This window comes from Heterodontus francisci, chromosome 31 (assembly GCF_036365525.1).
Source record: "Heterodontus francisci isolate sHetFra1 chromosome 31, sHetFra1.hap1, whole genome shotgun sequence".
Lineage (NCBI taxonomy): Eukaryota > Metazoa > Chordata > Chondrichthyes > Heterodontiformes > Heterodontidae > Heterodontus > Heterodontus francisci.
The window spans coordinates 62,208,565-62,223,567 of record NC_090401.1 but is presented as its reverse complement, the minus strand read 5'-3'; the positions used below and the strand labels follow the sequence as shown (position 1 = coordinate 62,223,567).

Here is a 15,003-nt window from a genome sequence, read left to right as displayed (position 1 = left end):
TGTCCAGTGAAGAGGCAATTCAACATCAAAATAACAAGGTAGAAAATTAAAGCTATATGGGGCAAATTTTACCGGCCCTCCGACGTCGGGGGTCATGGCTGGGGGGGTCCGAAAAATGCCTCCTGGAGAGGCCCACCCACGGGCCTCGACACCGGGAAGGCCCCACCTCATAGTATCGGCGGTGCCGAGGCCTCGTGGTGGCCCGCCACCGCTCGACGATGGGAGCAGGATTTAAATATGTTAATCAATCAATGAATGAATGACCTACTTGCTCCCGTCGGCTGTCCCACTGCTATATTCTGGCCAGAACCTTCGGATCTCTGACTGGGATGGAGCCGGGTGATTCCAATTGGTCTAGGGGGTGGTGGGAAGGGGTAAAGTTGAAAGTTTGTAAACTTTGGCGGTGGGGTAGGTCAGGACCGAAAGGTACATTTTTCTGTTGGGGGCGGGAGGCAGGGAGGGCAAGTCATAATTTGTTTTGTCATGGGGGTGAGGGGGGGGGGGGTGGTGGGAGAGGGTATCGAAATGTTTATTCATTTTTTCATGTTTAATTCACACTCCCGACAACTTGAAATATTTAAATGAATTGGAAGGGCTTAAAGCCTTTTAAAAATGGCACCGTGTTTACCTGGTGGCACCAGACGCCGTTGCTGGGGATGGAGCACCCGCCCCCTCCCCTGTCATCGGTGAGGTGGGGGAGGGGAGCGGTCCGCCCCGGCCATGTTAATGAGCTGCCTCCTTAAATATCGCGGCGGCTCCACGGAGTAAATCCCGTGCATGTGCCCTGCCATTTTGAAGCTCGCTGCCGAGATCGGCAGTGAGGTAGAAAAATTCAGCCCATTATTACATCCTAGCATTACTATATTGCAGCCTCCGGAACCTAAAGTAATTATCAATGCGCGACTATCTTACACTCAACTGTTAGCCTACATGGAGATGTGCTTCTTTTTCATTCATTCATGTGATGTGGGTGTCATTGGCAAGACCAGCATTTATTTCCCGTTCTAATTGCCCTTGAGAAGGTGGTGGTGAGCTGGCTTCTGGAACCGCTGCAGTCCATCCGGTGTAAGTACACCCACAGTGCTGTTCGGGTTGGAGTTCCAGGATTTTGACCTAGCGACAGTGAAGGAATGGCGATGTATTTCCAAGTCACTGCAAAGGCTATGGGCCCTGCCAACATCTCGGCTGTATTACTGAAGACTTGTGCTCCAGAACTAGACTCGGCCTGAGCCAAGCTGTTCCAAAGCAGCTGTAGCACTGGCATCCATCAGGAAAATTGCCCAGGTATGTGCTGTTCACAAAAAGCAGGACAAATCCAACATGGCCAATTACCATCCCAAACGCCTACTGTCAATCATCAGTAAAGTGGTATTGTTGGCAGTGCTATCAAGCAGCACCTACACAGCAATAATCTGCTCATTGATGCTCAGTTTGGGATCCGCCAGGGTCATTCGGCTCCTGACCTCATTACAGCCTTGGACCAAACATGGACAAAAGAGCTGAATTCCAGAGGCGAGGTGAGGTGAGGGTGACTGCCCAAGACAACAAAGCAGCATTTGACCAAATGTGGCATGAAGGAGCCCTAGCAAAATTGAAGTCAATGGGAATCAGGGGGAAAACTCTCCACTGGTTGGAGTCATACTTAGCACAAAGGAAGATAGTTGTGGTTGTTGGAGGCCAATTATCTTATCCGTAGAATCATAGAACAATAGAACCATAGGACATCATTGCAGGAGTTCCTCACGGTAGTGTCCTCGGGCCAACCATCTTCAGCTGCTTCATCAGTGACCTTCCCTCCATCATAAGGTCAGAAGTGGGGATGTTCACTGATGATTGCACAGGGTTCAGCACCATGCACGACTCCTCAGATACTGAGGCAGTCTGTGCTCACATGCAGCAAGACTTGGACAACATTCAGACTTGGGCTGATAAGTGGCAAGTAACATTCATGCCACACAAGTACCAGGCAATGACCATCTCAAACAAGAAAGAATCTAACCATCTCCCCTTGATGTTCAATGGTATTGTCATTGCTGAATTTCCCACTATCAACATCTTGGGGGTTACCATTGACCAGAAACTAAATTGGACGAGCCATATAAATACAAAAGCAGGTCAGAGGCTAGGAATTCTGTGGCGAGTAACTCACCTCCTGACTTCCCAAAGCCTGTCCACCATCTACAAGGCACAAGTCAGGAGTGTGATGGAATACTCACCACTTGCCTGGATGGGTGCAGCTCCAACAACACTCAGAAAGCTCAGCACCTTTAAAGACAAAGCAGCCGGCTTGATTGGCACCCCATCCACCATTTTAAAAATTCACTGCCTCCACCACCGATGCACAGTGGCAGCAGTGTTTACCATCTACAAGATGCACTGCAGCAATTCGCCAAAGCTCCTTCGACAGCACCTGCCAAACCCATGACCTCTACCACCGAGGACAAGGGCAGCAGGTGCATGGGAACACCACCACCTGCACCTTCCTCTCCAAGTCACACACCATCCTGACTTGGAACTATATCACCGTTCCGTCATTGGATCAAAATCCTGGAACTCCCTTCTTAACAGCACTGTGGGTACACATACACCATATGGACTGCAGCTGTTCAAGAAGACAGCTCACCACCACCTTCTCAAGGGCAATTAGGGATGGACAATAAATTCTGGACTAGCCCCCTGACACCCACATCCAAGAGGATTTGAGTACAGGACTGAAGTCTTGCTTCAATTGTATAGAACCTTGGTTAGACCGCACCTGGAGTACTGTGTGCAGTTTTGGTCCCCTTACCTTAGGATGAATATTATTACCATAGAGGGAGTGCAACGAAGGTTCACCAGACTTGTTCCCGGGATGGCGGGACTGTCCTATGAAGAGAGATTGGGGAAACTGGGCCTGTATTCTCTAGAGTTTCAAGGACTCAGAGGTGATCTCATTGAAACCTACAAAATACTTAAAGGTATAGACAGGGGGTAGATGCAGCTAGAAATTTCTTTACTCAGAGGGTTTTGAATCTTTGGAATTCTCTACCCCAGAGGACTGGGATGGTGCAGTGGTTAGCACCGTAGCCTCACAGCTCCAGCGACCCGGGTTCAGTTCTGGGTACTGTCTGTGTGGAGTTTGCAAGTTCTCCCTCTGACCGTGTGGGTTTCTGGAAACCTGAGCTGTACAGAATGGAAAATCTATCACTGAGCCAAATTTTCACATATGTGACTGACTCTAGCTCATTCTTTGCAGTGGATTGGATCTGGGCTTGAGTTCAGTGATTTAAAGAAAAAGGAATACTGATGCTGCCTTTCTACATCTCCAACACTTCACACAATGAATTACCTTGAAGTACACTGCCTGGTGTTAAAGTCTGGCTCGGGTATAAAATTAAAACCCGACCCGGACGCGACCCGACAACAGCCAACCCGAGCCCAAGGCCTTTAATTTTTTTCACGCCCAACCCGACCCAACACAAATCTCCTTCATCTGTTCCGGCAGCAGGATATTCCTGAAGCTGGAGTTGTGGGAAATCATGGGTAAGCCTGATCCTGTGACTTCCCGGAAGCAATGTCCAGCCCGACATGACCCAAGCCCGAATGCTGGACTCGGAATTTTGACACTTGTAGTCGGGTCTAGTTGGGTTCGGGTCGAGTAGCCAGGCTTTACCTGGTGTTATGCAGGTGCTGTTTTGCACACAGAAAGATCCCATTAGCAGTAATATCATTAAAGACTAGTTAATTTATTTCTTTATGGTGATATTGGCAGAGAGAGGAATAGTAATCAAGATACCGGAGAGCTCTTTGATCTTTGAATCCTACCACTGGATCTTTATCATACAGCCTGTAATAGCCGAAGAGGCCGACAGAGCCTCAGTTTATCATCTCCGTCAAACCTTTAACAATATGACAGCCCCTCAATAAGGCACTGGAGTGTAGCTTAGACTGTAAGTCAAGTCTTCTGGTTGGGGCTGAAACCCAGAAACTCCTGGCCTAGAGGTGAGAGGCCCATTAACTGAACCAAGCTACAAATGGTTGCTGCCAATAGATCAAAATGTGCTGACAATATCATATGAGTCCTGTTTGTTCAGCTCTGCTGTGGTGAATATTGTGTAATCTTTATCACACATCTCAATATTTGTTAATGACCCTTTCATTGAACTAATATTCATGAGGCACAGAACAAAATTGTCTTGGGTGAGAAATAAATATTTGGTGCTAACACTTTATGCATTGTGCTCATGTACTAACCTGTTTTATATTGTCATTTCTTTGTTTAATGCTTTTTTTTTGAACCGATATATGTGAAACATGTCTGAAGATTGAGGCGTGTTACACAGGATGTTGTGGTTTTCTGACTTGACAAGAGACATGAGTTCTTTTAATATAAATAGTCTAAATTATTTGTTGAAGTAACATATTTTCAATTATGGCTAATTTTTTCTATATAAATACTTGACAAAATAATTTGATTTCACAGAAATGAAGATTTGATTTGATTTGTTATCGAGATGCTTTGACAATTTCACTGCCACACTGTTTTTTCTGAATGTTTTCCTAGCTCCCAAGCTGTACAGTTTCAGACATATTTTAGGACTGTGCAAGACATTTGTACAAATGAACATTCTTAGTATTTTGTAAACTAGACATAATAAATTGTATATAAAACCAATATACTGTGGATGCTGGAAATTTGAAATAAAAACGGGAAGTGCTGGAAATACTCAGCAGGTCTGTAAAAGGTCACAGATCTGAAAAGTTAACTCTGCTTCTCTCTCCACAGCTGCTGCCAGATATAATGGGCTGAATTTTACCAGGCCCTCGACGTTGGGGGCCGTGGCAGGGGGGGCCCAGAAAACACTGACGGGAGCGGCCAGCCACGACCCCCGATGCCGAGAAGGCCCCTCTGCATTTTACCGGTGGCGGCAAGGCCTCAGTGTGGCCCCACACCCCCCCCCCCCCCCCCCCCCACTCCACCCACCCCTGCCGCTTGGCAACAGGGCCCTCATCTACAAATTTAAACTAATTAAAATGAAATGTAAATGAACTTACCTGGTCCCGGTGGCCGTCCCACGCCGATTTTATGGCTGCCAGATGCACCCCGCGCGCCTTCGGAACTGCATTCGGAGTTCCGAGGCGAGACACTAGTGGAGAAGGGGGATGGGTGAAATTAGCAGGGCTGGGATGGGGGTAGAGCGGGGAAAACATTTTTTATTGGTTGTGGAGATGGTGGGAAAGGGTTGAAGGGTAAATGTGAGAAAGTTGGGGGGGGGGGGAAGTTTGGGTTGGGAATAAAATCAGTTTTCTGAATATAGGGCAATAAAAAAACCATTGGGGGGGGGGGCGGATGGGAAAGGGCCTCCATTTTCTAATTATTTTTTATAACCAGATAAAAAGTCATATACCTTTCAAAATTTAAATGTTTGCTAAGGGCTTGAAGCCCTTTAAAAATGGCACCAGCAGTGGTGCCGGACACTGTTGCAAGAGATGGTGCAGACGTCCCCTCTACATCATCAGGGGCGGCTGCTCCACCCCCTCCATTTAAATGAAATATTGCGGGGGCTCAGCAGTGGCACTTCTGCGCCTGAAGGTTGCTGAGTTCAAAGTGCTCCACCATGATGTGCGGCGCGCTAATAAAATTCAGCCCAATAAATTGTACACTTGTTAGGGATGGTCTCAAAAATGTTTACTCTGATCTAAATATGTATAGTGTGTAATCTGAGTGCATGATGGTTGAGTTCTTCATCTGTCATGGATTTGTGTATGAAAATTGGGTCCTTTCCTGCCCACAACCTGACTCAGAATATATCCATCATCGAGTACTGAAAACATTCAGAACATAACAGTTAATGCTAATTCAATAAAAGCTGCCCATACAATGAAATTTCAGAAACGTGCTCCCTTCAGGCAGAGCCCTTTGCTCTGTGCACAACAAATCTGCAGCACAGAAACAGGCCATTTGGCCCAACTCGTCTGTACTGGTGTTTCTGCTCCATAAAAGCCTCCTCTCCCTCCTCTTTATGTAATCCTCTCATCATATTCTTCCTCCCTCACGTGCTTATCTAGCTTCCCCTTAAATGCATTTCAACTAGTTGTGGTGGTGCATGCTACATTCTCACCAATCTCTGGGTGGGCAAGTCTCTCCTGAATTCCTCATTGGATTTATTAGTGACTATCCTATATTTAAGACCCTGAGATTTGGACATCCCATAGGTGGAAACATCTTATCTATGTCCACCCGACTAAACTTTTTCATTCGCACAATGACCTCTATCAGGTTACCCCACAGTCTTTTCTTTTCTACAGAAAAGAGCCCCAGCCTGTTCAATCTTTCCTGATATATATGGTATAATCTCTCAGTTCCAGCGTAATCCTCGTAAATCTTATCTTGCACCTTCTGCAGTACCTCTATATCCTTTTTATAATAATATGGAGACCAGAACGGCACACAGCGCTAAGTGTGGTTTAACCAAGGTTCAATACACGTTCAACACAACTTCCCTGCTTTGTAATTCTATCCCTATAGAAAAGAACCACAATGCTTGGTTTGCTTTATTTACCTGCGTTATTAATTTTAGTGATTTGTGAATGTGCACCATGAGCTACCCTTGCTCCTTTATCCCATTTAGACTCGTATTTTCCAAGGACTAAGTGATCTCTTTATTTTTACTGCCAAAATGCACCACCTCACTTGTATCTATATATTAAAATTCATATGTCAATTACAGGCCCATGCTGCAAATTTACTAATCCCTAGTTGTATTTTGTCACATTTTTCCTTTGCTCTATTTACACCCCTGAATGGTGCCACCAAAAGTTTTGAAATTATACTTAAGTTGTCTCTTGAACTTATTCATGTTGTCTACTGCACAGGCTTTGCCTGGTGAATTATTTCACAACTTCATCATCGGCGGCATAATTTACACTCTCATTCTTAACTTCCCAAATTGTTAGCTGTCACTGTAGTGAACAATTTGGCTGAATCAGTTTTGTCGATCCCCTTCATAATATTAAAAACTCCAATGAGGTCACTTTTGAACCACCCCCGAAGTTTGTTTCAGTGGTTGTATTTGACAGACTGGAAACCAATGCAAGCAAAGGACAAACCTTTGCTGAACATTGCAAACTAGAATGATGGAAAAAACAAATCAGATGCTGATTCTTTGAATTTAACGCTTCACCATGTTTCACTGATTTTTCTTATTCTTTCATGGGATGTGGGTGTTTCTGACGAGGCCAGCATTTATTACCCAACCCTAATTGTCCTTGTGAAGGTGGTGGTGAGCTGCCTTCTTGAACCGCTGCAGTCCATGTGGTGTAGATACACCCACAGTGTGGTGTAGGTAAATCACATGCGGCATGGAAATCAGGGGGAAAGGTCTCCACTGGTGGGAGTCATACTTAGCACAAAGGAAGATGGTTGTGGTTGTTGGAGGTCAATCATCTCAGCCCCAGGACATCATTGCAGGAGTTCCTCAGGGCATTGTCCTAGGCCCAACCATCTTCAGTTGCTTCATCAATGACCTTCCCTCCACGATGAGGTCAGAAGTAGGGATGTCACCATTCGTGACTCCTCAGATACTGAAGCAGTCCATGTCCACATGCAGCAAGATCTGGTCAACATTCAGACTTGGGCTGAAAAGTAGCAAGTAACATTCACACTACACAAGTGCCAGGCAATGACCATCTCAAACAAGAGAGAATCCAACCATCTCTCCTTGACGTTCAATGACATTACCATCACTGAATCCCCCACCATCAACATCCTTGGGGGTTACCATTGACCAGAAACTTAACTGGACCAACCATATAAATACTGTGGCTACAAGAGCAGGTCAGAGGCTGGGAATTCTGCAGCGAGTAACTCACCTCCTGTCTCCCTAAAGCCTGTTCACCATCTACAAGGCACAAGTCAGGAGTGTGATGAAATACTCTCCACTTGCCTGGATGGAGCAGCTCCAACAACACTAAAGAAGCTCACACCATCCAGGACAAAGCAGCCTGCTTGATCGGCATCCCATCTGCCACCTTCAACATTCACTCCCTTCACCACCGACGCACAGTGGCAGCAGTGTGTACCATCTACAAGATGCAAGGCTCCTTCAACAGCACCTTCCAAACCCATGACCTCTACCACCTAGAAGGACAAGGGCAGCAGATGCATGGGAACACCACCAGCTGCAAGTTCCCCTCCAAGTCACACACCATCCTGACTTGGAACTATATCGCTGTTCCTTCACTGTCACTGGGTCAAAATCCTGGAACTCCCTCCCTAGCAGCACTGTGGGTGTACCTGTGTCCGGATAGCCGAAAACCATTTCTCTGCCAGGTCTTGTTTTACTGAGCTCTCAAATGGCCAGTGTTCGGGGGAGGACAAAGAAAACACTTCAAAGACACTGTGAAACTCTCTTTGAAGTGCAGCAGCATTGACATCAGTGACTGGGAGGAGCTTGCTACCAATCATTCAAAATGGCGACAACTTGTCCATAAGCTGCATCCTGCTTTGAGTCCAAACACCTTAATGATGAGGCAGTGTGGCAACAGAGAAAGAAAGAAAAGGAAGCAAATCCTGCACTCCAGATCCCACTACCTCGTGGGACGTCCTGCCCCATGTGCCCAAAGATCTATGGGTTAAAAATCAGCCTGTTCAGTCACCTGAAGACACATGGCAGAAACTCACGACCCTGCGTAGACATCATCTTCGAATTGAGGGACAGCTGGCAGCAACATGCATACACCACATAGACTGCAGTGATTTGAGAAGGCAGCACACCACCATCTTCTCTCTCCTGACTTGTGCCTTGGAGGGATGTGACTAGTGGTGTTCCACAGGGATCAGTGCTCGGACCTTTGCTCTTTGTAGTATATATAAATGATTTGGAGGAAAATGTAACTGGTCTGATTAGTAAGTTTGCGGACGACACAAAGGTTGGTGGAGTTGCGGACAGTGATGAGGATTGTCAGAGGATACAGCAGGATATAGATCAGTTGGAGACTTGGGCGGAGAAATGGCAGATGGAGTTTAATCCGGACAAATGTGAGGTAATGCATTTTGGAAGGTCTAATGCAGGTGGGAGGTATACAGTAAATGGTAGAACACTTAGGAGTATTGACAGGCAGAGAGATCTGGGCGTACAGGTCCACAGGTCACTGAAAGTGGCAACACAGGTGGATAAGGTAGTCAAGAAGGCATACGGCATGCTTGCCTTCATTGGTCGGGGCATAGAGTATAAAAATTGGCAAGTCATGTTGCAGCTGGACAGAACCTGAGTTAGGCCACACTTAGAATATTGCGTGCAATTCTGGTCGCCACACTACCAGAAGGACATGGAGGCTTTGGAGAGGGTACAGAAGAGGTTTACCAGGATGTTGCCTGGTCTGGAGGGCATTAGCTATGAGGAGAGGTTGGATAAACTCGGATTGTTTTCACTGGAACGATGGAGGTGGAGGGGCGACACGATAGAGGTTTACAAAGTTATGAGCGGCATGGACAGAGTGGATAGTCAGAAGCTTTTTCCCAGGGTGGAAGAGTCAGTTACTAGGGGACATAGGTTTAAGGTGAGAGGGGCAAAGTTTAGAGGGGATGTGCGAGGCAAGTTTTTTACACAGAGGGTGGTGAGTACCTGGAACGTGTTGCCGGGGGAGGTGGTGGAAGCAGATACGATGGCGACGTTTAAGAGGCATCTTGACAAATACATGAATAGGAAGGGAATAGAGGGATATGGGACCCGGAAGTGCAGAAGGTGTTAGTTTAGGCAGGCATCAAGATCGGCGCAGGCTTGGAGAGCCGAATGGCCTGTTCCTGTGCTGTACTGTTCTTTGTTCTTTGTTCTTAAATAGAGATGGGCAATAAAAGAATAAAAACACCCACAGTGCTGTTAGGAAGGGAGTTCCAGGATTTTGTCCCAGTGACAGTGAAGGAACTGTGATGTAGTTCCAAGTCAGAATAGTGAGTGACTTGGAGGGAAATTTGCAGGTGGTGGTGTTCCCATACGTCTGCTGCCCTTGTCCTTCAAGGTGATAGAGGTTTGGGTTTGGAAAGTGCTGTTGAAGGAGGCTTGGTGAGTGGCTGTATCTTGTCTATGGTACACACTGTTGCTGCTGTACCCTGGTGGTGGAGAAAGTGAATGTTTAAGGTGGTGGATGGGGTGCCAATCAAGTGAGCTGCTTTGGCCTGGGTAGTGCTGAACAGGAACGGTACTGTGGTGGAAATTTTACTGTTCTAGTAATCCAGCAGCCTGGACTAATGCTCTAGAGACATGAATTCAAATCCTACCACAGTAGCTGGGAGAATTTAAATTCAACAAATTAATCAGTCTAGAATTAAAAAGTTATTCTCAGTGATGATGATGGAGCTACTAGATTGTCATTTAAAACAACACCTGGTTCACAAATGTCCTTCAGGGAAGAAAATCTGGGGCAGTTTTTTAAAATCTGATTGGAGATGGGCAGGTGTGGTTGGCGCTGCCAGTCTCCATGCTGGTTTGTCACCATGATCCTGACCCTGAGCCGTTTTGAATGAGGCCAATTATTGCTCATTGCTTCCTGCAGTAGCCCACATCGGTCTGGACCACAACCAGACCAACGAGGTGGGCTCAAGGCGGGAAGTGGGGTGGGGACCGATGAATCACACGAGGGAAGACCCTCCCGCCCTGGGCCACAGCTGCAGTGCTGGCTGTCCCCTGAAGGGCTTGCCCCTTCAGCATCATGGCCAGGCAGCTGTGGCTTTCTAAAACATCAAAAAAAAAACTGACCTGGCCTTCTGCCGCATTCTCTCCATCTGCAGATTGGCAGCTCCATCTTGGCAGGTGGGCCTGCCAATCTCTAGGTGCTGGAGAGCCTCCCGCCAGCCCTCCAGTATCAGAAACCCGCCCACTGTCCCTGACTGGACAGCGATCCCACTCCTTGCCCTTTAATTTAAAGCCTGCCTTGTGGGGCTGGGGCCCAGAACCAGCTCCAATTTCTGCTTCCCAACTCCTGATTGAAACTCCAGCCACTGCTGTCCTTACCTGGTCTGGCCTATATGTGACTCCAGACCCACAGCAATGTGCTTGACTCTTAACTGCCCTCTGAAATGGCCTAGAAAGCCACTCAGTTGTATTAAACTGCTGCAGAAAAATTGAGGGAGATTGTTTCACTGATGCTGCTGATACATTAGGAACACTTTGTTAACAACATTAAAAGAATGATGCTTTAAGAAATGGGCAGGGCCAGCTGCAGTGAACACTTTACTTTTAGGTATGACTAAAAGGTTAAAGGTTAACTAAAGACTACACAAAATCAGCAGGTACACACTTCTTATCCAGTCAGTCAGTCATCAGCCAATCCAAGACAAGTACCACTTGCTGCATGTATTTAGTAAAACCTCAAACACTGTTAATCAATATTTTGTTTTCTTGATAAATTGTCAAAACCAATATTGGGCTTTCATTTCCCGTATCTGCAATTTTGCAGAGTTAATAAGTAATTGAATCAATTATCAGTATCGATTAGGCTCATTGACAGAAGGAGCGGCATTTTAACACTGAGCGATTTCATCCTCCTGCTGTGATTCGTAGCTGTTTTGCTCTTTGATGGCTATTACTCAATTTGTTAAAAGCTATTATCTATCATCCCTTTCACACTGCCAGGCTATGTATGATAGACACAAGACAAGCAAAGCAATCGAGAGATAGGTCATGGAAAAGTTTGTCCAATTGAGAAGTTTGAAACAATCTGATTATCCGGTTGCAGCATCATGGTCTGACAGATCAACAAGGGATTCAATTCCTTTGGCAATGTAACTTGAACTCTAACCTCATACGAGCCTCTCCCTCACTGTACAAATCTGTGACTGGTATCTTTCACACTCTGGATGCATGAATTCTAAGTACCATTTTTAGATTATTAATGAAGTGTTTGTGGCAATTGGTTTTTTGGATGTTTTGAGGCTAAATTCTTACGTGCCCCAAACTGCTGTGAATTGGTTATTATTTTTTCAGACCCAGTTTTCTTTCACCTTGCCAACTTTCTCCCAACTTTCAAACACTCTCTTCAATTGTGCTTTTGAATCCCCATTTTGACACCTTTTCACTTACTTTCCCTGTTTTCAGTGTCCACTGTATCCTTTTCTCCCTTATTGTAAAGTGCTTTGTAACCTCTCGTTACATGTGAGAAACACCATATATAAATGCAAAGTTTGTTGCTCTAATTGTTCATATTTATCAGCCTGATCTTGTGCCTCTGAGGGAACAGGGTAAAACATGGCTCAACTCCAATCCTGTGAATAGACAGTTTTCTTTGAAGAAGAGATTGGAATCATTTGTTTTTAAATAAAGGACCACCTGGCTCACTTTGAGCGACCTCAGGTGAGCTCAAATTTCAGTTTTGGATTCTGTTTAATTGCCAATGTATCCAGAGTGTGAAAGATACCAGTCACAGATTTGTACAGTGAGGGAGAGGCTCGTATGAGGTTAGAGTTCAAGTTACATTGCCAAAGGAATTGAATTGAATTGAATCCCTTGCTGATCTGTCAGACCATAATGCTGCAACCGGATAATCAGATTGTTTCAAACTTCTCAATTGGACAAACATTTCCATGATCCTGAAAAATACTATTAGGGACTACTTTGGAGCTGAATGTTTCCTACCATGCACTCCTGATGAGAATTACTTAGACAAACAACAGTTTTTCAAAAATAATGTTTGGTTCTAGGCAGAACCTCAATTCTCTGGAACCAATTCTCCCACATTGGGCGTGAAAATGACTTACTTGTTGCTGGTATTGTTTCTGTTCACGTTCATATTCCAGTTTGCATTGCTCACACATATCCTCAATCCAGTTATCATCATCATAGTCTGTGCTGCAGTTACAGCCCATCGTTACTGAAAACAAACACAGTAGTCATCTCAAACCACAGAATATAACGTCTGCTTTGGGGTTATGCATATGGATGAGATCACTCAAGCAGGTGTGCAATAGCTATATTTTTACCTAGTTCTTGGTACATTTAAAAACAATAATTTCTCCCTTCACTTCTGTCCCTCACTACTGGACATCTGTTTGGCATCTTTTTTCTAGCCTAGGAATTCTGCTGTATCAGTAATAAAGGGCATTAACCAACATTCTAGCTGTTCCTTGGCACTGTTCAGTGTGTTAAATAAGTTTTATCTTGTATTCTCTGGTAAAGTTTTTTTCGCGACACATCCACCTGCAAAGCTGATAATGGAAATGTGTAACTTCGAAATTGTCCAAGTATAAAACAAGTTTATAGGTAGAAATTATTTAACAAATAAGTTACAGAACTGATGTGAAATTACAGCTTTAGTTGAACACATAATTAAAATTAAATCATTAAAAAATAATACCCTTGCATAGAGTTCTAATGTATCAATTCACTTCAGTTCACACTAATTGAAAATTTCTAATCCAGGTGTCATATTTAACCCTTTCATGAGCTAGTTAGTTTTGAACAATCTGTGCGGCAGGCAGCATTAACCTAGATTCAGTTTGTGCAGTTGGCTTCACTTCTTTTATTTCAACATATTGCAGCCATGTTACATTTTACAAGTTGCATGCATGGAACACAAATTAATTTGAGTAAAATCAAGAAATCACCAGAATGAAGGAACATTCATAAAGACTTTGACGACAATCAGAACTTGTTGTATTCTGTTATATCTGCTTGATAAAAGCACAGTCCCAATCAAAAAATTCAACTTTTCTTTATGTCTTTTAGATGATAACTATTTGGTTCATTTTAATCAAATATCTGTGCTGTTAACTGAAATACCATTAGAGAAACCAAGATGAATATGTACAAGATCGAACAATAGTCAGTGGGTAATTTTTGAAAATTAGTTAAAACTAAAAAACTGAACAAATTTTTATGCTTGCAAACACATTTCCAGGGTAGCAAGTTTAATATTTAAAATCCTTTGGGCTGTCCTAGTTAGTCATATTTAATAGTTAAAAAAGAATGTAAAGTAAAACAACACAAAAAACTGATGAGCATTGGTGAGAAGGCAGAAGGAAACTACTTACAAACCTGAAGGTGTCACGTCTGCAGACAGTGATGAAGTGATCTTAACTGTTGAAGTGCGTTGGAATTTCAGTATCTTCTGGCATTATAAACATTACCTTTACAATTGAAAGATAAACACAGTAAAAAAATAAACCTGCTGGTTTTGGAGGAATTTGGGGGTTTGGGGGGGATTTGTGATCATTCTGGAGTGAAGACTTATTAGCCTAAGCAGACCGCATGTAGATTCAGGAACTGTGCAAATGTTGCTGTTACTTTCAAAATTATTAATATTCCATGCTGGTTTTCAGTTTCCCTGTGTTATTTCAATGATTGATTCCGTTCTAAAATCACTGTTTAATATGGTGCTGTCCACAAGCCCACTCCATGTTACATTTTCCATGCAGTGCATTTTGCAATTTAAGTTCTCTGGATTAATTCTGTAGTTTTTAAATTTTGTACCCGACACAACCTTTGTACCTGTACGAAGTATTTTCATAAAATGCCACTTACTCTTTACACTTTGTTGCCAGAACAATTGAAAGGCAATGGCTGACACACACAAGCACCTCCTTTTAAATGTTGCAATAAATATTTCCAACTGACTTGTTATTTTTAAGCATCAAATTCAAATTTATGGTTTTAGGTAAAAATAACACAATTTTTTTTAAAAGAAAAATTGTGCAAATGATTGCTTGACAGCCATTTTTTCAATTTCACTGAATGCAAGGTGTTACGACCCGTGTAGTCTGACCAGATTCTAAGATTGCTTTTTAGTGCAAAGATATCCACTTTTTTTTTTTAATGCTGTAAATGGAACAAATCCCATCTCATACACTTGCAGACTCGGTTTTAATTACAAATAGTTTTCCATGACAGTCGGCGAGTTTTGTTGAGCTGTACTGCATAACAATTCAAGTTATATCCAGCCATAAACTCCTGTGCATTGCTGCAAAAACAGATCATAGAGTTATATAGAACGTTACAGCACGTGAGGCCATTTGGCCCATCGTGCCTGTGC

The 15,003-nt window shown here is 44.0% G+C and overlaps 1 protein-coding gene across 4 annotated transcripts in view; it reads right to left on the bottom strand.

The window, feature by feature from the left end:
• Positions 1-15,003, bottom strand: part of LOC137347333 (proto-oncogene tyrosine-protein kinase LCK-like) — a 133,703-nt gene that overhangs the window by 81,698 nt on the left and 37,002 nt on the right. For 2 of the 4 annotated variants that reach the window (XM_068011775.1, XM_068011777.1), the window contains exons 2-3: positions 14,006-14,101; positions 12,734-12,846 (exon numbers count right to left, since the gene is read on the bottom strand). In XM_068011775.1, the coding sequence (XP_067867876.1) occupies positions 12,734-12,841 (108 nt within the window). In that variant the 5' untranslated portion in view covers positions 12,842-12,846; positions 14,006-14,101. The remainder of the gene's footprint in view (positions 1-12,733; positions 12,847-14,005; positions 14,102-15,003) is intronic. The other 2 variants (XM_068011776.1, XM_068011779.1) reach the window with 2 other exon arrangements.